Source organism: Falco cherrug, chromosome 8, assembly GCF_023634085.1.
Source record: "Falco cherrug isolate bFalChe1 chromosome 8, bFalChe1.pri, whole genome shotgun sequence".
In the NCBI taxonomy this organism is placed as follows: domain Eukaryota; kingdom Metazoa; phylum Chordata; class Aves; order Falconiformes; family Falconidae; genus Falco; species Falco cherrug.
In genome coordinates this window covers 35,806,105-35,829,763 of record NC_073704.1, presented here as the reverse complement: position 1 = coordinate 35,829,763, position 23,659 = coordinate 35,806,105, and the positions used below count along the sequence as shown (strand labels likewise).

The following is a 23,659-nucleotide window of genomic DNA, read 5'->3' as shown; positions in this document are numbered from 1 at the left end:
AATTGAACAGTTGGACTTCTTATCCTTAGGAAATTAACTTCATGATAAAAGGAGGAAAAAATGTTTAACTTACTAATAGCAGCTTGAAAATGGACAGTTTGTGGAGATGGAACCCCCTGCATCTCAGTAGTTTTCGTAGCTATTTGCTTAAAAGCCATTATCTTATGCAAAGTAACAAATTTTTGATTAAGCAGAGACTATCAGGTGCTTACAGTGATAGATTTCCATTTCTGGTTTCCTTAAGAGTTGTGAGAAGTTGTCATCAAAATGAAGAATTGTGTCTGTTGGAGTTCCATACAGGGAATGTGCTACGCAAAAGATGAGGTCACAGCTGTGTGTCACGTAGCGCAGTTACACTAATCTTGTTTTGCTGGGTGTGAGTGCAAATGTCCAGGACTGGTGTAATACAAAATGGACATTTATAGGGTTGTATAAATATAAATGGATTGTATATGGGTTGTAGTACTGCCTTCAGAAGAATGCCATTTGGAAATTGTCAGGTTGTAGCGCACACAGAATCAAGCTTTAGAATGGACACATGAGTTTAGTTTTAGGATTTAGCCATAATCATGTTCCTGAATTCCACTAGAAGTAACCTAGCAGTAACTGAAGCTCAAAAGCTCTATATAGTCTGAGGCAGTTTTGAAAGTCCAAATAAATTTATTCTCAATATCTGTGGCTCTAATACAGCTGATTTAACAGCATGTTTCATCTATGACAAAGTTGACAAAATTGTTGAGTTAATTTTTTAATACAATGAATTGTACTTGGAATTATCTTTTGGATTTTCAGATAGAAATACTGCATCAAAAACACATCAAGGAGTCTCTTCAGCAGATTATGATCTGCTACCAAGACCTACAGCAAACTAAAGAAGACTTGATGGTTTCACTGTTAAAATCGTAATATTAAATTCTTTTTACCAACAACTTAATGATGTAGTTTTAATTACTCTTGCATTCCAAGTGCCATTGCTGCAAGAAAAAAAACCCCCAACTTGTGGAAGTTTCAGCTTTAGTTGACCTAAAATTTTATTAGTGCCTGGCCATCAGAGACATGACCTCACCTTATCCTTTCTGAATTAGTCTATTATTCTTTAAACTATACTGCATTGTGAAAGATTCCAGAAAGCTTATTGTTTCTGAAAATCAACTCATGTTTTTCCATTATGTTTTAAAATGTTATGACTAAGTTGCCTCTGTTGTCTTTCTTTTTAGAAGTAATATATTACATGGAACGGAGTGAGATTTCAGATTCATTAATTCTCCATTAGATATTTTCTGTTGCCTGTCAAACCTGTAGGCATCAATTATTTTGTGTTATAGATCAGTTCTGTCTCTAATGATGTAGATATTTAGTGGGAAGCTCTTATACTAACTCATGTAGAAATGGCTGCAGAATAAGTACGTGACTTTGAGTAGGTGCGGGAGGTACGAGCAAGTGGTACTGATGACATATAATACATGGAGATCTCATATATTCCTCATGGTTGTCACTGGACAGAGAGTACCCTCATGTCTTAGCAAGAATATATCAGCGTTCTGGAATATAAGGGCATCAGGTGGACCACCACTTACTCCAGAGGGTCTGAATTGCTGATAGTGATTATAGGGGACCTGGAGATTGAGGGCCGTTTATTACACTACGGTGATTCTAAGTCAGGGGTGTCTGTACAATCTTCACTAGGTTTTTGGTCAAACCTCACTTTGTGTCTTAACTCCTCTCATTAAATTTTATGGGTACTTTTAGTTGACTTGAACTTGTTTAGAAACGGCACTTGGCTCATCTAATTTAATTGAATGTTATTAATGAAATTGCATTTGCCAACAACCTTGGCACTAACATCCTTCGTGTGCAGTTGGAAACACTATTTAGTTACAAAGCAGTAATTGTTAGCAGATGGAAGTTAGCAGGCTTGTATTAAAGTTTTCATTGTCTAATGGCTTGAAAATAAAGCAAGCTTACAATAACCAATTGCAATTTGTTTATTATGTGCTACAGTTAACATTTCGGATTAATTTTTTGAGATTTCTTATTTTATACATTTGTAGTTGGATTTTGCATGATTTGCAGTATAGATATAAATTATTTTTCTGTCAAATGAGATTGAAAGAAGACACCATGCAGTGTTTTGTTCTAGTAGTTTTGCAGATAAATTGATACACTCAAGAAGACAAGAAGCATGTATTTTTGCACTTAAATTACTATGTCATTACTCATGAATTTTTCATGGCTACGAATCCCAAAAGCCAGCATATAAAGGAGAATGTAGGCTTTCTAAATATGATGACTGAATGCTGATTCAAACCTCAGACTGTGTTTCTGTCTGGTATTAATACCCTTGTCACTGTTATTAACCTCTTCCTTTTTTTCTTTCTACTTTTAGCTATTTCTGGTGAAGTAGGTGTATAGGAATTCTTTTGACATAGTAAAACTGATCTGGGGAATAAGGGAAGCAGCTCAAGATTGCTGAAGTCATTACTTACCCTCTGGCATAGGCAAAGATACAAAATATTTGCTGTTAGGCTTGGGTAGTTGGAGAGTTTACAGAGACAACCCCAAACTCTCCCAACTTAAATGAGAACCAAATCTAGCCAGTGCTCAGGCCAAGGGCTGGTTCCCCGGATGCATTAGGCTCCTGTCAAGCCCATAGGGAACGTCTGCCTGTCTCCTTAGACGATGTGTTCAGGGAATAGAAGGTATGCTAAGGGAAGGTGATGATGCTTCACTGCCTTCACTTTCCTGTACCCTTGGAATTCATCAACATGTATTGGCACGAGGAATTTTCATCAGTTGCTTCCAGTTCAAGGTTTGTAGCTATGTTGGTTTAAGCCTGCTGGGAATGGTAGAAAGGCTTGTCTTTTAGTGTGGCTTTCATGTCAAAGGTCGGCAAATTCTTGCCTGAAGTATATGTATCTTATGTCAGTGTGTCACTGGCTCAGCAAATGGCATTAGGCAAGTCAGCCAACTTTTGTGGACCAGCTCTGCATTTGTCCCAGGTAGGTAAGTGGAACTTTTAGTATATGTTTCTGTACCTTACCCCCTTCCTCCAAAAAAAAAAAAAAAATCATCTTTACAACAGAATCTATTGTGAAGGATTGTGTAGTATAAGCTTCTTGGGTTATGGCAGTGCCAGATGTTACAGAAGTAATACATTAATGTGGTACTGAAAAGTTTTGAGTTTGACAAAAGTAGAGCAAGAGGCTCTGGACAGATTTCTGTGCAGTGATCCATTCAGATAGTGAAACTGCAAATCTCTGAAAAGATTCTATTGCAGAACAGGGAGCTGCTTGCAAATATGCAATGGAAAATGGAAAGCCCTCTAATTTTCAATTTTACTCATTCTTTTTGGGAGATGAACTTTCTTCCCGTTTGTATTACCATTTAATCATCACCTTGCTGTAGGATTGCAGAGAATCCTGTGAGTTTCTTCCTCTGTTGCAGATGTGCGCCAGATTTTTGTTCTTGTGTTTGAGTCTAGAGGAAGGAGCCTAGGGTAATCAGACTGTCTCAAGCCTTTGCTGTGTACTTCTTGCAACAGGTTATATTTAACAAGAATGAGGACTGTGTTGTGATTTACTACAAAGTTGTTTAACGTGTCTTAATATAGTTGTAGCAGAGTTTTGCTTACCTGAGACGAGTACCTCATCTAAAATACCACTCCATTGCTAGGACAGACGCCAGCCTCTACTTTGTCTGTACTCTGTAGAAGGGCAGACCCTTTACTGAGAACTTATCTGTAGGATTATCTGGCTTGTCCACAGCACAGTTTAAGTGTCATTTGTGTTGGGGAATAAAATGGCCAGCTACTCGCATGTGCTGCTGCTGCAGCTGTGTCTTCTGACTTAGGCAGAGCAATGCCAGCTCAACTGCAGTCTCTAGATTGAGCTTGATGTGAACATTACATGTGCCGCCAACCACCAGATGGCCTGATGTCTGAGTTGTTGAAAATAGTAGCATGCTACTGGAATAATTATAGCATCCATAAACTGAGCTAACAGATAGGTACCAAATGATGAATAACAAAGGAAATACAACTACTGAAGAAAAAATCATACTGGTAGATATCACTTCTTAACTATTTCATGCTTTAAACATTAAAATTGCTCTTAATGTATATCTGTAGTAATAGAATTTTATATGAAGAGCTATTAGTAAAATGGAGTTATATCAATGATGTAATAGACTGGTTACTTTTTAGAGGAAATCGAAACCTTATATCCTGTACTACTTCACAGCAAGAAGAACTCCATCTCAAGAGTAGTACCAGTCTGTATGTTTGAACAAAAGCAAAATTTTCTTTTTTACTGTAAAGTTCTGGGTATGCATGATGTGCTTTGTAAACTTCATTGTGCCTGTGTCCTATAGAAAACTTAATTATTCTCTGTTACTTTATCTTCTTTTCATTAAGCCATTTGTTTGCTTTTTATAAGACTGGGTTGTAAGCTCTGCAGAGCAGGATTAGAGAGTCTAATTCTGCACAGCACCTGATCTGATGAGAATGATCCTTATTTAGGTATTGAGAGACCCTTGGACAGCCTATGAAGTGATGCATCTAACCTGCTGGTGGTTTTTTGTTTTTGTTTTTGTTTTTTAATATATACACTTAAAATCTTTTTTTTCTTTGAAACTTGGGGAGGAAACAGATGTTTCAGGTTCTGCTATTCTACTGACCAGATTTAGCAAACATCTGTCCTGGTTTGGTAAAGAGAATGAAGTTCCCTTGATTATTTCTCATGTAGGATCCTAGCAAAACAAGCAAAGAAAGAGAAATAAGCCTCTAGAGGACTCTGATAAATGATCAGGAGCAGAAGAGGCATATCTTTTTCTCTCACTCTGAAACATCATCTGGTCTGCCCCACGTTTTCGTATATAATCCAGATTTTAAGAACTGCGGAGGAACTGAACATTTCTTTTCATTCTTTTCTTTAATGCAAGTCTCTCTCTTCAGCGCTTTAAGATTTTTTTATCATTAATAACCTGTGTGTTGTCCTTCAGCACTGGGAGAATTGACAACTTTAAATATGCTCCTAACATTTCATTTTATTTTTCTCTTTTTTTCGCAGAGCATGTGTTATCTTGGGTGTCATATTCCTCCTGTCATCTATATGTATTGTGATCAAAGCCATCCACGACCTCGCAAAGAAGGTGCTTCCAGAAGTGGTAAGGTGATTCATGTTCTTTAAAGGTGTTCCCCTTATTGCCTGCACTGCCAGTGAGACTGAGAAAGAAAGGCCAGTGTCTCCTTTCAACAAGCCCCGCTGAACTCGGTGAAGCTTTGGCAGGTGCATTTCCTGCCTGGCTGCGCATGCTGGTCCTAGTCATCAAGCAGTATTTTTTCCTTGTGTGATAGAGTCTAGTCTTTGTTTTTTTATAGGCTTGACCCCATCTCTTCTTCTCCTTGGTTACCTTTATGGGCCACATCTTTCTGTGCATAATGACTTGAAGCTTTCATACAGGACTGTAGAAGTTCACTTACGGAGAGGAGGTCTCGTCTCTCAGGGCTTAATGAAAGTAGCAGAATTTTATGAGGTTATTACTCCACTGACTTCGTTGTTTTATTTTTAATGCGGAAAAAATGTATTTTTGGATTGTATTTTTTTGTTTTCCAGCTCTTGCCCCCAATTCCAGAGCCACGTATGAGTAGCAGGAATGGAACAGGTGAGGGGAGCATGCTGGGTGAAAGAGCTGGCTTCTTGACTGGCTCACCATGGAGCGTCACAAAGGGCTTTTCTCCTGCTCTCTGCTTTCTTTTGGTTATGAAAGCCAGCCCCTACCTGGCTTATAGAGCAGCTCTCCCCAGCGGCCTTTCTCCCAGCTCTGCTCTGTCCTGTCCTGCTTTGCTTCCTTTCAGTACTGGGTATTAAATTAAATTAAATTAAATTAAACTGACCTCTACTCATCCAAACCACTACTCACTGGGAGAGCCATTTGGCAATGGTTCCACTCCCAGAAAATTCTTCATAATGTGCTCAAACAATTTTGTTTGGCTTCAGTTCAGTTTTTGTGTATATCACCTGACTTGGAACTTTTGTATTCAGCCTTCGTGAAGTGTGGTCTATTTGCAAACGTGTGCAGACTTCCACATCAGGGCTTCGCCCTGCCAGGTACCATTCTCAGCACATCACTAGAGATAACCTAAACTCCTGGCTTTCAACCAGGAGTTGGAGGCAGAGCTGGAAAAACAAGCCAAAATGGAATTCCAGCTTGTTACCCACTGTTGGCAGTGCAGATGATGTACTGGGTCCTGTGCTCTCATGGAGCTTCCAAGAACCTGGACTACTACAGAAATTTATTTTCAGTAGTTTAGTGGGATTTGGGCAAAGATGAGTAGCATAGCAAAAGCCCATTAACTAATGAATTACTGAGTTGCAGCCAGGTGCATAGTTTGACTGCAGGTGATTCACATTCTCTTTGCATTTCACTTTTTTCCTCTTTTCCAGCCTTCATGATTTACTGCCTCCTCAGCTTTGCCAGCATAACAGTACATGTAGCTGTTCACCAGCCTGGTTCTGTCAGAATGATCTAGGTTAGCTTAAACACTTTTAACAGTCAGTTCTTAAACTCGACCACAACATTTTGACAGAACTGGGTTAAGGAGTGAGCATGGATGCTATTATACCAGTAAGGTTGAAGATCCTGTAGGGGAGACACTACATGATGGATGGCCAGCTCGAGGACAACCTCTTAACTTGGCTGTACCCGAACAGTGCCATCTGGCTACAGTTGACTCTGTAAAGGAGAATTAAAATAAGGGAGGCTGCAATGATGATTAAAACACCCATTTGGTAAATTTGTGCGAGTGTAGATCAGATTATTTTGGATGTTGCAGTCTAATTCATTGTGGACAAATGCCCTAATAATTCCAGCAGTAGGAGCAAAAGTTTAAAAGGTATCATCTGTATCTCACTCTTCCATCATTACAGGTACTGTCAACAGGTGAAGGCTCGGTTTCTTACATGGGGAGAAATGTCTCCTATTTGCAGCATCAAAGTTATTTGTAACTTGCAGATCTGTGGTACTTCCTCATTTTGAATTTTTGAAATACATTTACAGCAGGAAAAAAATACAAAATCAGAAGGTATTCCTGAATCAGAAAATCCCATTACATTTTGAGTGTCCTTTAAGAGTAATTTGTACAGATGCCTTTTGTCACAGACTGCTTTGGATTCAGGCTTCGGTGCGCTGAAACTGTGTCAAGTAGGTGAAAGTTAGGGTGCATAGTGCTAACAGATGACATGGTATCAGGATAAACAGGTGATCATGTTCCTGTGATATTGCACTGAGTGTTCTTGCAGGGTTAAGCACTTAAGTACTACCAACAGTTTGAAAGGTGTATCTGGCAGGCACAGGCTGTGGCTGACGAGTGGTAGGGTAAAAGCCACATGCACACATGTGAAGGATTTTCATACCCTGCAATTCTGTCTGTAAAGTAGGTTAGAACAAGGGATGAAAAAATGGTACTTCTGTTCGGTGTCTCTTAAATGACATGGCAAGGATTCTCATTTTAAAGTCCCTCAGTGCAACTCACTGTGGGAAACTGATTCAGTAAGAGTTGCACGACAGGTGTAAACTAAGAATAACACTGAAAAATGAGGAGGACAGCGTTACTGCACCAAGTCACGGACAGTGAGGCATTATGCCTAGGAGTTGCTACATTACAAATAGTTGGGGGAAAAGGGTATTGTTTAATGGAATCCTTTTCAGTTGCTCTAGCTGTGCCTGAATCTGATTTTCTGTTTGTGTAATGCTCCCTTAGCTGCTCTGTGTCTCAGCAGAAATAGCCATTCTTTCCAGTGCTGATGGGGCGTGTTCTCAGCTCATCTGCAGCAGCCTGGCAGTATCATTGTTGTCTTAGCAGAAATGAAATCTGGTCAAGTTAAATCAGTAAGGGGGAGACGTTTCTGCCTCTACTCTCTTGTCTAGGGTGCTGTCTTCTCCTTCTTGGACCACAAATGAACTAATTGCTAATGATACTAATTTCTGTAATATCTTGCCATGTAGTTTAGCTGTAGTGTATGAACATACATGGAAAAATAATAGAACAGTGTTTTCTGCTAATGGCTTTTTACATAGCAGTGAAGTATCCAGTTCTGCATCAAAATAGTGACCTGAAATATTTTCTTGTTGCAGAATGGCTGTGTGATCATGGCCATGACTCCCTTAAAGATCTTTGTGAAACAAAGTTAGTGTAAGTTAGCTGAAGCAGGCCTTGCAGCTGTGCTGAGGCATGCTGATAAGGAAGCTGAGAAAAACACTGACCTTGTGCCTAATGTTGTAAATAACTTTGAGGAATTCGCGTAGACAAGAGAGGAAAAAAAAATATGTAGCGAGCTATCCGCAGAAACCGCAAGTAGGAGGACATATGAAAATGTAACCCTTTAGAGCTTAGCCAATCAGCAGATGACTAGTAGGCATAATTAACTGGAACTGTATATAAGACATAATCGCACCATAATAAATCGAAGCTTGCTTTATCACTCCTATTGAGTCGGCTGCGTGCTTCCCCTCGCTCGTCATTTTCTGACTGTGATTTCTGTATTACTGGGATTTCATATCAGTGTGCTACTCTGACACCAGGGAAGTATCCTTGTGGTAAGCCAGAACAGAACATTAAGACCAAGGAAAGGTAGCGTAACTCCACTGGTGTCCCAAACTGGTATAAAACTAGGGTGAAGAGCTCTGCACTAGATTAAGAGGACGTATGCCTCAGCATATTTCACATGTGAGTCATAGGTGCATGATTTTTTATTTTTTTTTTACAGTTTATATCTTTATTTGTCTTTCTTGAAGCAAAGGGCATTGAAGATTTGGGTACTTTTTGAAGCGTCTTGTGAAATTTTAAATTTTCAATTTTAAAGGAGATAATGTGGCTAAAACACAAAGCTAGTATTGTCAGTCTCAAAGACAGAAGCGGTTTGGAATGCATTGCTCTGCTGTTCGTGGGGGATTCATGGTAAATGTAATGTTAGTGTAGAGCAGCGTGGCTGACTGCATCATTCTCAGAACTGTAATGTCTCTTCCACCTCATCATTTGTGGTAAACTTAGGTGACTTTGTCAGAGTTGAAAATTGGGAGCAGTTATAACTTCTCTGAGTTCATTTTAATTTGCATAAGTTTTGGAGAAAATATTATGATCTGGAGAGTTTAACTTCAGAAATGAAACTGATCAAGCAATTAGGTATCTGCTTGCTAATTGTAAGGTGCTATAATTAAAATCCCAAAAGCATAGGCAGTAGCTTCTAAGTAATTCTGGATCAATTATACAAAGTTCATTGTCTTTCTTGTTGCACATAAGATATATCGGTTACATATCTGTCAGTTCTTAATATGCATGTAGCAAGAAAGATACTTCCTTGGAAGGAATTTATGAGGTCTTTAATGTAGCAATTCCGTTGTTCTTGAAGCGGATCTTAGAAGAGTCGCTTTCATGACAATACTACTGATAAGAAAGCATATAAAATTCACATGAGTAAGGAATAATTTTAAATGCTTTTTCAGATGTTTTGAACATGTATTTTCTTCTACTTACGGGGATGTTTAGAAATGGGATTCTTCAGTATCATTGTCATTTTATATGATGATTTCAGCTGCAGGTCTGATGATCCTCACCAGGATTTGGAGAACCAGAAGAATGATAGGCTTACACATTAGTGGCATTAATATGTGTAATAAATGGCATAACCAGCTCAACTACCCCATCCTGTAAGGGACTTAAATGCCCACAGTTTCTTGTTAGGCTGCAGAGAAGAGCTACTTAATTTACAGGACAGGAGCTCAGGTTTAGCTCAGTCAGGTATTTTTCGGTCACATGTTTGAATTCTCTTTTATTTCATGCTGAATTTTGTTGAAACACTGTGAATGATACCACTCCTGATCTGCACTGGCCTAGAAGAGAGGACAGTTAGAGCTCCTGACTTTCTGCATTTCTGAATACTGCTTCTGCCTTTCTTTTCTGCTTTTTTTTCCATTTTACCTCTTTCTCAGTTGAAGTAAAAATCAATAATAGGTACTGTATGTCACTACACATGCTTTCAGCACAGGCAGTGTTTTTTGCAATACTTTTTATGCTTCAAAACCTTGGGAAACACAGAAATGACGTGTTTCTCCTTTTGGTTCCCTTGCTTGATATGCTAAGGTCTGTAGTTAACTTTGAAATAGCCTGTAAGGCAGGATATGAATGACTAGGTGAGTTAATTCTTAAAAAATACGGATAAGTTTAATGATAAGAGTTTGTCTAGAATTTTGATTGCTGGTAGTGTGTGTCTTTTCTGTATGCAACAGCAACTGCCGCCATACTGGGTCAGGCTAAAGGCTCATCTTTGGTCACCACTGACTTTCTTTGTACCTTTTTTTTTTGATTTTATCTCCATTTTTAGATGGGGAAGCCTAAAGAGTCCACAGGGTTCAAGGTATAGGTGTCACTAGGGATTTTTACAATATGTTCATTTTGGTGAATTCCTATTGAGCACTGTATGATATTTTTACAGAACTTTTTAAGTGTGGATTCCATCTTCTGCAGAACACCGAGTTCAGAAATTGTCACTGTTAGCTAAACTTAGGGCTTTCCCTGTGCACAGTAATTTATATTTATATTATAATTATGAAGAAGCTTGCCCTGAAAATGACATTTTGTGTCAGAAGAGATAGCCAGTGAATTAATTATACACTTACTATATAAATCTGCATTTGTGTTAATTACACATTACTTACTATCATGGGGAAAAGTTTTTTTTTCTAGTAATTGAGATATATATTAGTCCTCAGGGATTAAGATACAATCTCTTGTGCTAGCGTTTTCAATGTTCGCAGTACAAAGTAGTGTTTTCCAACAACCGATCCATAGAATTGTATTGTTTATTGAGCTTTAAAATGAATTAAGTCATTAATTATAGGGTTTGGTGATAAAGTAGATGTGGGAAAAATATTGCAACTAATGGGATCTGTTTGTCTAAAAAGTCTGGAAACTGCCAATATTGAATATATGCAGTGAGAAGTGTAATGGATTTTTTTTCCTTCCACATTTTTGAAGCTTTGGACATTACTTCTAGTGAGCATTAGAAGATGTAGTATGGGTCTCTGATTTTTGGGTAGAGGAGTAAATGATGAGAATAAAGCTTTCATTTCCCTTCCAGAGAGGATCTTTCTGTCATGTAATCTTACCTTGAATTTGCAGAGATGCTTCATTTTCCTTTGGAGGCAAGTTTGTGTGTGGGTGTGTATGTAGACGCAGTTTCTGCGTGCATCAACACACACACGCAGGTTCATTCTTCATCGAGCCGCGACCTCCGCTCTCATTTGCCTGAAAATATTTTTAATTAAAGCTCTCTTATTTTATGAATTTAGTGATGTGATGACATTTTCCACTTCTCTTGGAGCATGTTGGTTTTAAAGGAAATCTTACTGTTTCTCTCATAGCGTATAGCTAGGATGCTTAGATATTTGGGTAAGATTTCCTGTAAAAAGTGGGCACACTTGTGCTGTGTAGGACCTATACGGTGCCCCCAGCCCTTCCTAGAATTTTTAAGTGGCAATGTCTTAGACTTTCTGTGCAATTCTGTACAGTGGATCTGCCCAAACACTATGCATATGTTTGCAATGAGGAGCAGCTCTGAATATGCTGCTACACACCTGGAAAACTTGAAAAAACATGGAAAGATAACAAAATTCAAAGAAAACAAACTTTTTACAGGAAAGAGAAATGTACCATTAATGTGTGGGAACGTTACAGCTACAAATTCCACTTCTTTCTGTGGTGTTCTTCTACTTTCTGTATAGTTACGCATTTCTTATATAGCTCTTACTCTTTATTCTTTGAGGGTCTGCTTCAGCACGACATGCTGCAGTTATTTCAGTTTCATATCGGTGACCCCTGAGGAAATATTTTTCACTGATCAGATCTTTCTCTTCCCCGCCTTCTTTTTCTTTGTTCCTAATATGCTTGCTGGAAGTGTTAGAAGCAGTAGGCCAGCTGCTGTTCTTTCTGGGTTGTTTGGAATTAAGATTTCTGATAATTTTAGCTGTTGTACGATACACCTGACTTAAAAAGCTAATCAGTATTTGACATTTGGAATACAAAACCTTAATCGTGTTTACTCTTCCACTTAACTTTAAATGAGTATTTCTCAGATCATGTAATTTAAGGGCTTTTTTTTTTTCTGCAATGCTGAGTCTTGAACCTAAAATAGAATCACTTCTTATTGGCTCAGAAATCATTTACTATGGGTTTTTTTCACCCTAGATGTCAGATTCAGAATACTTCCCCTATTGTTACTCACAGCAGTTGTTCTTTAACCTATGTTAGCTGTAATAAGATAATTCCCACTAGGAAAAGGAGTTACCATTCCTTTATTGATGTTTCAGGGAGCTATATCCACAGCCAGTACTGACCCTGAGGATTTGGTATGCACGTATTTCATTGCAAATAAGGAGGAACAGTGATATTGCATTTCGTTGATGACATCATGCTTGGATTTCTGTGTAAATTCTAGTGACTTTTTGGATGTTTTGTTAATACATTGAGAAAGGAGTTTAAAAATGAACTTAGGCATAGGTTTTCAGCCTTGTTTTGTGGTTGCATTTGCTAGTGTTAATGCTTGCCATCTCCCTGATAAAAATCCGTTTTCATTTGCCACTTTACCTTCATGTCATGACTTCATGTCAATTACTATAAATTCTTGGATAGTATGAATACAATTTAACTGTAGATGATGTATTTTATTTTGACTGTTTCCACAAAAAATTTGCAAGCCTTTTCTTGTTTATTAAAGAAGGCTAAAAAAGCCCAACCCAGCCACACTGAGAATGACTGTTTTAATTTCACCTGGGGTTGTAAATCAATATCCATTTACTATTCAGTTACTGCTTGCATTTCCCTAGGTGATAGTATAACACATGTAATGTCAATGCAGTTTGGCATTTGTCCTCATTAGTATGGCAAAGGACACATTTTTTTGCAAGAGTAAGCAAGCATCATGCCGTATTTCTGACATTTCCTGCAGAACAAAGGAAAAATGTCATCAGTTTGTGTATAAAAGACATGCACCATCTGATGTGGTGCTTCCAGTGCTTTTATAAATGAAATAATTTGAAAGGTTAGGCCGTGTGTAATTCTGTTGTATGCTATTGATTACAGTTGCAATGGGAAGATAGGGGTGGCACAGGGTAGCTTTGAGCTCTAATTTATTTACTAATTTAATTGTTTATAACAAATACATCAGAAATATATTAACGTCAGCAGTTGAATTATAGGTCAATAGCAATATAGCAAACAATACTTGTGATTATATACACATAATATATTCCTTATGTGTACTTTCCTATATATTACTAATCTCTCATAAGTTATATATATGTAATTTATTGCTTACCATTTCAAATCAAAGTACCATTAGAATTCTGTTTTATAATTGTTACCTATTACATATGATTTGGTGGTTTGGTGTTTGGCCTTAAACAATTAATTTAACCCTAAAATACACATGCTTCTTACAGGTTGGTGAGAATGTTGTGGATACTTGAAGTAGCTGGTAAGCCAGGGTTAGGAAAAACATCAGTGACACTTCACTCTTGGTTCAAGTGATTGGTGGGAAGTCTTGTGCTCAGACTTTACCACACACTGATAAGAAATAAAAGTTGACAACTTTGGTAGGGTCTGTGAAATGTATTGCTGGTCTCAATCCCCTACTGATGAGGGAGATGGCAGTCTCACTAGGGAGACACTTCCAAGGGTGGACAAATACCATTTAAAATTGTGGTTTATAGCTCTTTGAAGCTAAAATGATGTAGATGAATTCTGGGAAAACGGGAGGCATGAGTGATTGTAGAGTTTCAGGCAGACCCTTTGCAGGGATCCTAAGGTCACCAGAAATCTCTGGAGTCCACAGCGTGTTGGTTCCTGGCCCTGGAACCCCCACCGTGGCATTCAGCACACCCTCTTTGTTATCTGTTTCTTGAAGAAGTGTTCTGCGCTGTGGAATTGCTCTGTCACAGCTCTTCAGCACCAAAGATACACGTTTAAACATTCATAAGTTGTTGGGGTTTTTTTGGTTTTTTTGTTTTTGTTTTTTTTTTAGTACTAATAATAGATCTTTATATCTCCATGTGAAGAGACTGTCTTCTGCTTGAGTCAGGCACAGGGCTGTCGCTTTGTTTTCTGACAGTAAAGTGCAATTAAAACCCTTATCCCTTTTGAAGTTAGCTGGCGAGAGAGACCCTCTGGCTTCCCAGAAGCTCCCTCTAGACTGATTACATAAACTATTACTTGGGAGAAAGTGTGATAGAGAATTGAAACTTTATTTTTAAAGCATTTGTATTAGAAACGTCTCTGTTACTATATATATAAACATAATCCTTCAGGGGAAGAGGAGGGAAGCCAGTCAGTCCTTTTTGGTTAAGTAGCACACTCTGCAGAGGTGCTTTTAGCCACTGTGCCCAGATGATGTGAGAGCCGCCGAGGGACCTGGCGGAGTGCGAGGCAGTGGAAAGCGTGTGAAGATGGGCATGGGGAGCAGGGTGCCAGCAGGCCCTGGCAGGTGCTGGGGAGGATGGTGACCAGTCACCTGGACTGAAGAAGGGTCATTGTTGGGACCTGTGAGACAGATGGTGAGTTGCAGAGATGGGAAAAATTAATATTTAATGACACAAACTCAGCTCAGTTTGGGCTAGCTAGCCATGATGTCGCTCCTGCCAACAGCATCTGTAGCGTTCCAGAAACGCGTCCCTATCTCAGCCAAGATGAGCAAGGCTCAGCAGAGAAAGATACAACATCACGAGACACCAGTTTCTCTGGGAAGGGAAAAAATGGCATGAAAAAGGTGGTACCAGTAATTCCCAGCTCCTGCGGGACCGGGGAGGTAATTCAGCCTTTGGCTGATTTACAGAGGAAGCTAAGGAGAGGGCAGAAGAGTGGAAAGCTGAAGCTGTTGTAGGGTGGGCAAAGCAGCTTGTTTTGGGATCGCACTAGGATGAGCTACCAAGGAGGGCCGGAGAGGAGGACCACATATAGCTTTTAGTCATCATATTGTATGTGTTGTGACCGCTGGGGAGGAACACTCAACGTGCCTTCTTCCTCCCATACCGATGAATGCCTTTTAATAACACTGTACGCTTCAGGTGAATTGAAAACACTTTTACAAACCAGAAGTAGAAGTGAAAGGGCTATAATTAAAGAAGAGGGGCGGAGGGGAGTTGGTAGAAATAATATATGAAATCAGGGTGATTTTTTTCGGGTCAGAATTAGTAAGATGCAATCTAGGAAAAGATTAGGAGTGCAAATCAGCTGAAATTTAGTTACTGGACTGGGAATTGGGTGAAAATATCTCTATCTAATAAGCCAAGCACTGAAGCATCCCCTGCGGCTTTTTTTTTAATTTCTACAACAGATTCAGAAAGAGATCGAAGTCACAACATCATCATCAACACGTTTTCCTTAAGCCATAAGATCACTGCTGCTTTCGGTGAAATCCCTGAAAGCAGGGACGGAACCGTTGTCGTGTTTTTTGAAGACTCCTCAGCCGCACCGGTGGGGACAATGTGTACGGATGGCATGGAGGACAGCTGCCTGCTGGCTTCTATTATTCTTTTCTTAGGGCTGAAAAATGAGCTTTCTTTTGGGAAACTGTCACAACATAAAATCTTGCATAAAATAAGTCTTAAACAGGGACATTGTAGCTGTTAAGAGTAATGAGGTGGCAGTCCAGGATGGGCACCTCGCTTTATGTACGGTGCTGCTTTATACATGAAGCTATCTAATAAGATATACGTGTCCTTTAATTAAGGTCTCATGTACTGTGTAGTAGTAATGAGGGAATATGATGAAAAGAAACGGAAAAGGAAAGGGGTTTATTTACCACGCTGAGAAGCCTTTATCGTATGGAAATGATCAGAATTTAAATTTTTATCATCTGTCGCAATTTGCTGCTGCTTTAATTAAAATAACACTAAGGACGTGTACAGTGAGTCTGGCTAGATGTGCTTCGTGCTCTTAATGATCAGATGGGAAGGCCAGGGGTACAGAGAGGGCAGGGCTGCGGGAGGATCCGGAGGGAGATGGTGCCAGATGGCCAGGCTTATTTTATTAATTTAAATCTCCATTATGGCTTCTCTATTCTTCATTTCTCCAAAGGATGAGTTAGTTTAATGGGAATAATTTCACAGCCACAGTATGACGCGTTTAACTCTTTGGAGCCCGTAGCACTGCAGCAAAGGGCATGTGTCAGTGGGGTGTTCCATCGGCCGGCCGCCTCCCCGAAGCCCCAGCTCCAGCCCAGGTGCTGAGCCCACAGCAGCCCTCCCTCAGGTAATTTGTTGAATCCCACTGTCCTAAACCTGTTCCAGCTTCTGATCATTACAACAAAGCAGTGGCAAGGCAGCGTTTGGAGCTCTGACCTCCCTACCGCCTCACCTGCTCGGGCATCCTGCCGCAGGGGCTGTCCAGAATGCTGGCTTCACCAGGTGTTGTGGGCTGATCTCTCACATCTGCAAAACCGTAGTAGCGAGTAGCCTCACTCTTCTTCCAGCTCTTGGGTGCCAGGAAGCGTAGCAAAGTAGCGAGGAAAGCGAATTGAAACCATTTTTTCCCTCCCCTTCGGTTTTGCCTTCGTGCGCGGAGCGCTGGGTTACCACGGTGTCTGGCGCCGCCCTGTGGCTGTTGCGAAAAGCCGCACGCAGCTGGAGATGGTGATTTTAGCTATTATTTAGATTCAGGGATTTAGCGATAAAAGAAAGAATATTGCCTGCTCCAAAGCTGTTTGGCACAGTCTAAAGCAAGAAACCGCTGAGGCGTTTGTGTTAAGAGCAGGATTTTTTAATTTCTTCCCTTTCTGTGTTTGCTGTGATAACAAAGGAGCTTTGATTTTTCAGGTCTTCTGCATCAACAATGCTTGTTGGATTAGTATTAGCAACAAAATGAGCTCGTCTTCTGTGATTCAGTGAAAAAAACCCGCCAAACTCGGGAATTTCTAGTTCCTGAGTCCTTGATAAGAAGCCTGTTTATTAATTCACTTTATGAACCGATTCAGAAATCTGTATCACATATAAATCATTCTTGGGATTCCAGTAAAGTAAGTAGACTAATGTTGATCACAGCTGTGTAGCTGGAACCAATAGCAAGATACATTTCTACATACCGTAGGTTTAGTGACACGTGCAGGAAAAACCCCTCAATTTACTCCAAAGATCTGTAGTACCTGCCATGGCAGGAAAAAAACAAACCAGCTCCAAATAATGTGCCATGCCAAAGGTGAAACTTTGCACTATAACACAGGGAATAAGACATAACCTTTCCATGATTCTGTATTAATACCTGGACTTTTGAACTTCTGCATTGATACTTCTCAAAATCTCTGGTGTTGGGATTTGTAGTTTTTTCCAAATGATGTGAATTTGTAATTGCCTCCAGATCTATCCCCAAGAATTTCGTAGGTATAGAAAAATGCATTTTGTCAGCCCAAGGCTGACAGTAACGTAACTTTTGATAGCAAAGTAATTTATGCTGCCACTTCCACTGGGTCTGCAACGTTCAGTTCTGTGCTCATGACAAAGCTTGTGCCTCGCTGAGGAGGAAGACGAGTACATCCCAGGGATGCCTGGGAGCCATCAGTAAGCTTTTGGAGAGTTGTTTGGGTGGTGATGAAATAAGAGGTGTCATGTAGTCATTGAGCATTGGCAAGTGAGATTCAGGAGAAACATGGTGTCGAACTGTCGATTATTCCAGTGAGCCCTCGGCCGACACACACGTTGCCTGGGGAAGGCTGGGGCTAGCCATGGGCCAGTGCGCGGCTGGGAGCACAGCACGTTCACACACCCCTTGGCGTTGCTCCTTTCATCCGCTCCTCGCTCAGTTTTTAGTGAGTGGGGGGCCTCCCATGCTCTCAAGAGCATCGGGGTGGGTTTGCTTGCCATGCTTACTGGGAAGCTCGCATTCTGTCTGGTAGCGCGTGGGAGGGGCACTGACTGCTAACGCGGCGGGCTGGGATGGGGGTGGCGAGGCTGATGGAGTGTGTCATTCTGCTTCATACTATTCTGAAGTCTTATATGTATGCTGTATGTTAGATATTAGGTAAAGTATCTAATAAAATATTAGATGAGGTTAGATTAAAATCTCAAAACCAATGAGAATTTGTCAGGCTATGAAAATTAAGTCCTTGGGCACGGTAAATACGCGTTTTTGAGAAAGATGCCCAAAAGTCAGAGGCCTGAATTTGACAAAGATCTCAAATTTCAGGTGCCTTTTGCAAAGCTTATCCAGACTTCTGGAGCTCTGTTGTCATTTCAGATCTACTGAAGGCTCCCAGTGTCCCTTGCTAGGCTGACGGCAAACAATATTCCTAGTCCTTCCTTAGCCCTTCCTTAGCCCTCTGAAATTGCCTGGGAATTTTCCAGTCATTTTGTTAGAATAGTTTACAAATGCTTTTTGTCCTGCCTTTACCCAGTGCTTGAGTTGTGTGTTCTCACTGCTTCTATTTTACTCCCTTTCCCTCAGTGCATTTTGTCTTAATAGTCAATATCATACCAGGACTAGAGTGAATGAGCTCATGACTGAGAGTGGACAAAGCAGACTTTTAAAATTATATTACCTAAAAAATTGTATACAAATATATTGAATGTTTTATTTAGGGATGTGAGTACATTATACCAGTAATCTAATTGTCGACATCTTCCTAAGCAGCTTTCAAAACCATTTTTTAAATTTCTTTGGGTTTTCAGTTGCTGCTAAAATAATGAAAATGGATGGCGCTGATGATGAATCATCATGACAATGTTTACTATCAATGGGGATTTTTGCCAGAGTGTTTTAATCAGTAACAAGTTCCCAATGGCACTGGCCCACTTAGACCTGTAGACTGAAAAAAAAAAATATTCTTGCGATTTCCTTTATTTGTACTGATACTGCAACAGCTTAAATTAAAACTTCTATTAAGAGCAATAAATTAATCTATTTCAAAGCTCTTTGATTAGATGGCAGACAAGCACGCTAAAAGCTCGCCTGGGGTTTCCTGCCTTGCCTGTGGGCTGATGTACCTGGGGGGAGAAGGCACAGGGACTCCCTTTAGGCACCTTGCTGCAGTGCCAGTGTTTCGGCACCCAGGAGTGTTTCCTTCCACCCCAACCAAACCCAAAATCGTCAGCAGAAAGTGGTAGGTGCCTCCAGATGACCCTTTAGAGAATGTGTGTGAAACAGTAATGAGTTACTTTAATTTGCCCTATGTAGACAGGCAGCTCTGGGTCGAGTTGGGGGAGCCCGTGTTACACATTCAAATTAAGCAGCGTGGGTTTTTCTGTAGCTGTGAAATGAAAGTCCATGGGAAATCTGTTTTCTAAGAAAGAGCTAAACTTGACTTTGCACATCAGTACCAGGAGTCTTACAGATATAGCTTGGACCAGACTTTGTCTCAGAAGAAGGAAACCAAACAAAACCAAAGCAAGCACACAATCAGAAACAATATTAAAGTGGTTATTTCTCACAGCAAAAATCAGCTAAGGTTTGGTAAGTGGGGTTCAGCCCTCAAGCCTTTATCCTGCATGCGGGGGCTTCGTGACTGATTGCATTAGGCATTAGATTACTTGGCAGTCTGCAGATGCATAACCTCCTGATGCTGAGGAGTTTGGGTCAATGCAAATTTTTTTTTTTTTCGTTGGAACCATCATCAATTATATTTGCAAAAGCAATTACAGATGGCAGTATAAACAAACTAAGCACCAGCTGTTGTGGAAGTCGTAACTCAGGAAGTCTTTCTCTCAGATTGTATACTTCAGTGGCACAAATAATTGCATGATAACTAGAACTATTTGTCTTCTAGTACTATTTGTCTTTTAATATATGGGGCGTGACCAGAAGACATACTAACGTCTGACATCTTTTCTTTCAGGATGATTTTCTGTATAGTGTCTCCGTTTTAAGTGGAATCCTTTGCACTGTCTTGGCAGTAATCAAATTTATGCTGGGAAAGGTCCTCACAAGCAGAGCGCTGATAACCGATGGTGAGTGTGAAGTTGGTCCTGCTGCATTTATAGACGCTTCCAGGGACTGTTGTTGAAACAATTGATAGGAGTGACACCTGCACGATGACAGCTGTGAAAGAGCATTGAAATAAGGCAGCCACTGGGAAATGGGAAAAAACCCCCACCTGACACCCTAGAATAGTCTGTGGTACTACTAGGCTCTTGCATAGATACCTCGTTTGAAATGGTGGAAATTTCTGGTGGAAGTCGAACTGGATAGTAAGCAATAGTAGGGAGTTAGGGATAGAGCACATAGTAAATTAGGTGTGTAGAGGTTAGACTACAGAAGGGGGATACAACACCAAATTCTGTAAGTTTGGTTAAGTCACATCTAGCTTCGCTGCCTATGCCAGCTAAACAATTTCATCCCTACAGCTAGAACAGCTGCAGAAAATGCCACCCTGCCTTGAGCAGGAATTGCAACCATCATTCATACATAGCTTCTGAAGGCGTGCTTTGCCACTGTAGTGCTTTTCCTGCCACTCAGTAGAGCTGGTGGAGCATCGCATGTGTAAAACAAAGCCTTTGCCTGCCTACCGCCCTACGCTCCTCCGGCCCTGCCCGAGGTGGGCACAAGGTGAATCTCGGCCCCTCGCTGCCGCTGCTGTGTTGGCTCAGGTGTGTGGCGCCTGATGGTGGCTGCTTTTAAAGGTATGTTTAAAGGCACGTTTAAAAGCAGGTCCAGAGCTGCCTCTTACTGACAAGGCTCAAGCTTGAGAATCTTCAGAAAGCCCCAGGGATCTGCTCTGCGAACAGGTGAGGCCACAGTGATGGTAGATTTCACGGCGCCCTACAAATCTCTAGCAGTTTTATCTGCAAGCGCAGGACAGTTTGAAGTACTTGGTAAACATACACAGTAGGGTGTTAATGATTCATGGGTTGTGGTACATAAATAATTTTACTCTGCTAAATATTTCACTTTCAGGAAATTCAATTTTCAGCTTACTCTGGGGATACATACAATTATTTTAAGTAACTTAAACATACTCAAAATCTTTTTTTTGGTGATATGTGATAATGTATTATGCGTATTTATGTCATCCCACTTATATAAATACTTCATGACTATTTATATTTTAAACAAAATAAAAAATGGAATCAGAACAGCAGTGCGGGGGTTACAACTAAGCCACTGCCTCCCTGCGTTTGTGATTCTCTCCCAACAGCCCATGCTGTTCAGTGATATTATTTTTTACTATAGACTCTGACACCCTAGACATTTTGAAACGGAAAGATCTCCAACCTGCAAAAAGGATTCTGGAAAGGATCCTGGGAAGGACAGACCAGTGAGTCTGACTTCCTTCGCTGTCAGCGTGTGAGACATGTTGACCATCGCAGAACTGTGGCTGGGCAGGCAAATGATCAGCCCTCCCTTTAAAAAGATGTAGCTTGTTTTTGAAACAGAGCAGTTTTTTCAGACAAAATATTAGCTGAGAAATTCCTGAATAACTCTAGCTCTGAATTGGTCTTCTGTATGGCACAGAAATCTTTCCCCCCCGTAATTACATCCTTGTGCTAATTATATTGCTTCTGAGCTGGAGATTGCTCATTCTTTGATTAAAGAAATTAGGGAATAAAGTATACAATTACCTCAGTCTGGCTTTTATCTCTCTTTTTCTCTCCTTCAGAACTACTTTAGAAAATGTAGGAGGATGATCTTACCATGTGTGGTTAAATATCTTCTTTCACAAGATATATTTACATATATACTTGATTTATTAACAATCGGGAGGAGACAATGTGATTCAGCAGCTGAGACAGATTTAGCACTCCCTTGCATCTCTTTTTTTAGCGTTTTCTGTTTCCTGCTAATTTACCTCCTGCGATCGCTGGCTGTAGACCAACAAACTGTTTTGAGTGACAAGAGCATACATTTTTCTTCCTGAAAAATAGGTTTGTTTTCAAAACAGCAAATTTTCTCTCATACATGTCAACCTCTATTAACAATTTTTTAAAGAATAATTTTGTTTTAGGCTAGGGCTTGACAGCAATCTCTCTTTAAAGCCTGAATGTATGAGTCCTAATAAGGCACAATGTTCTTTGTACAAATTGTTTATAGTGAAAGCTCATGGCCTTTTGGATAATAAACCCAGCCATTTCCTATCTTGAATTTTGTAACATCCTGGAGAACAAATGCAGATATGTGAAGGTTAGGGGATGTCAGCTGACTTCTCTGTAGGTTTTAGATACCTGCTTCCTTCCTGGATTTAGCCACCCGTTTTCTCCTGTGCCAGCCTTACGCACAGAACATGGTGTCTGGATCAGTACCTGCTGCCGCTACACGATTCCCTGCCACACTGGGCAAAGAAAGGTTGAGCTGAGGGACAGTCAGGAAGAGAAAACCATTTCCTTTGTAAGTAGCTTTTAGATCATTTGGAACCATCAGCCAATAATGGCAAGAAAATGTGTGGGGTTTTTTGCGTGTCGTGCTGACGGATTCTGACTTAAGTTGGAGCAGGGGAAGTAACACTGGGGTAAAAATACAGTTCATTAATTTACACGTAATATTCTTTATACATACACACAATCAATATGTATTTCATTGACATGTATTAGCAGTATATTTCCTGGAAATAAGAAAGGATCAGGATTCTTCTAGACTAGAGTGTTGACGGAGTAATTTTGTCTGTATTGGTTTAACTATACCGGTATAATTAATCCAGTAATTAGGCATTTACATGCAACGCCTGTGATTCCAATTGTAGGACGCACTGCCACAGTCCAATAAACCCCCCCAACCTCCTTTTCTTTGCAGGGCTGGAAGCCTGAAACCTTTGTATGCTCCGTTCTGCTACAGACTTGCTATGTAACACGTGCTTTTCCGTGCCAGGGTTTCCTTTGCATTTAAGTACCTGCTGACAGGGAACTGGCGAATCTTATTTGTATAAACTATTAATATTTGGATTGTTTCAGCCATAGGGATACATGGGGAAGGTCAATTTTTAGCTACCTCTTTCAGAAAGAGTGTGATTTAGGTGAGGACTGGATCAAAGGAGACATTCCGGAGTTAAGTGTCATGTATGTGGTTGTTGGCAGTCATGGGGAGAAATGGAAATTGACTGGCTAAGTACTGTAAGCAGCAGCTGACTAAAGTTGACTCACCAAGCAATATAGAATATTGCAGGTTTGATTTTTCATTTGTTAACTAGGTTTTTTATATATATCTGTATCGATCTTATATCTGTATTATCAGTGATGACTTTTGTTTTAGCTTTTTGTTGAACAGTGATGTCTTTGGGGGTCATTGAAGGGGAAAAAAAAATCAGAAAAAGGGAATTTGGGGGAAGAAGAATGGGGGATGACTTAACCCAACCCCCTCCCCCCAACCCAATAGCCGATCAAACAAGAGTTGAAGGAAAAAGGGCAGTAATTATTCCAAAAACTCTGGGAGAATTTTGAAGGGACAATCTTGGAGACAAGGGGGTTTAAAAAAGAAAGAGGAATCTAAAAGGATGGTGATAAAAATTGTGAATAATAGAGAGGAAGCTCCAGTGATATGTCTGAGGCATAAACAGAAAATATTCCTACAATTATCCTGTATGACTTCCCTAATGCTTTCAGCAGTGTATGCAGCTCTAAGCTATAGTGCCAAATACATGTAAATAAATACATGGAATGGGGTAAAAAGCTTCAAGAGGTCTTTGAAATGTTACTA

The 23,659-nt window shown here is 40.1% G+C and overlaps 1 protein-coding gene across 2 annotated transcripts in view; it reads left to right on the top strand.

The window, feature by feature from the left end:
• The window catches only part of TMEM163 (transmembrane protein 163), a 101,781-nt gene that overhangs the window by 74,641 nt on the left and 3,481 nt on the right, over positions 1-23,659 (top strand). For both annotated transcript variants that reach the window (XM_055718085.1, XM_055718084.1), the window contains 2 exons: positions 5,067-5,163; positions 19,872-19,983. In XM_055718085.1, coding sequence (XP_055574060.1) covers positions 5,067-5,163; positions 19,872-19,983 — 209 coding nt within the window. The remainder of the gene's footprint in view (positions 1-5,066; positions 5,164-19,871; positions 19,984-23,659) is intronic.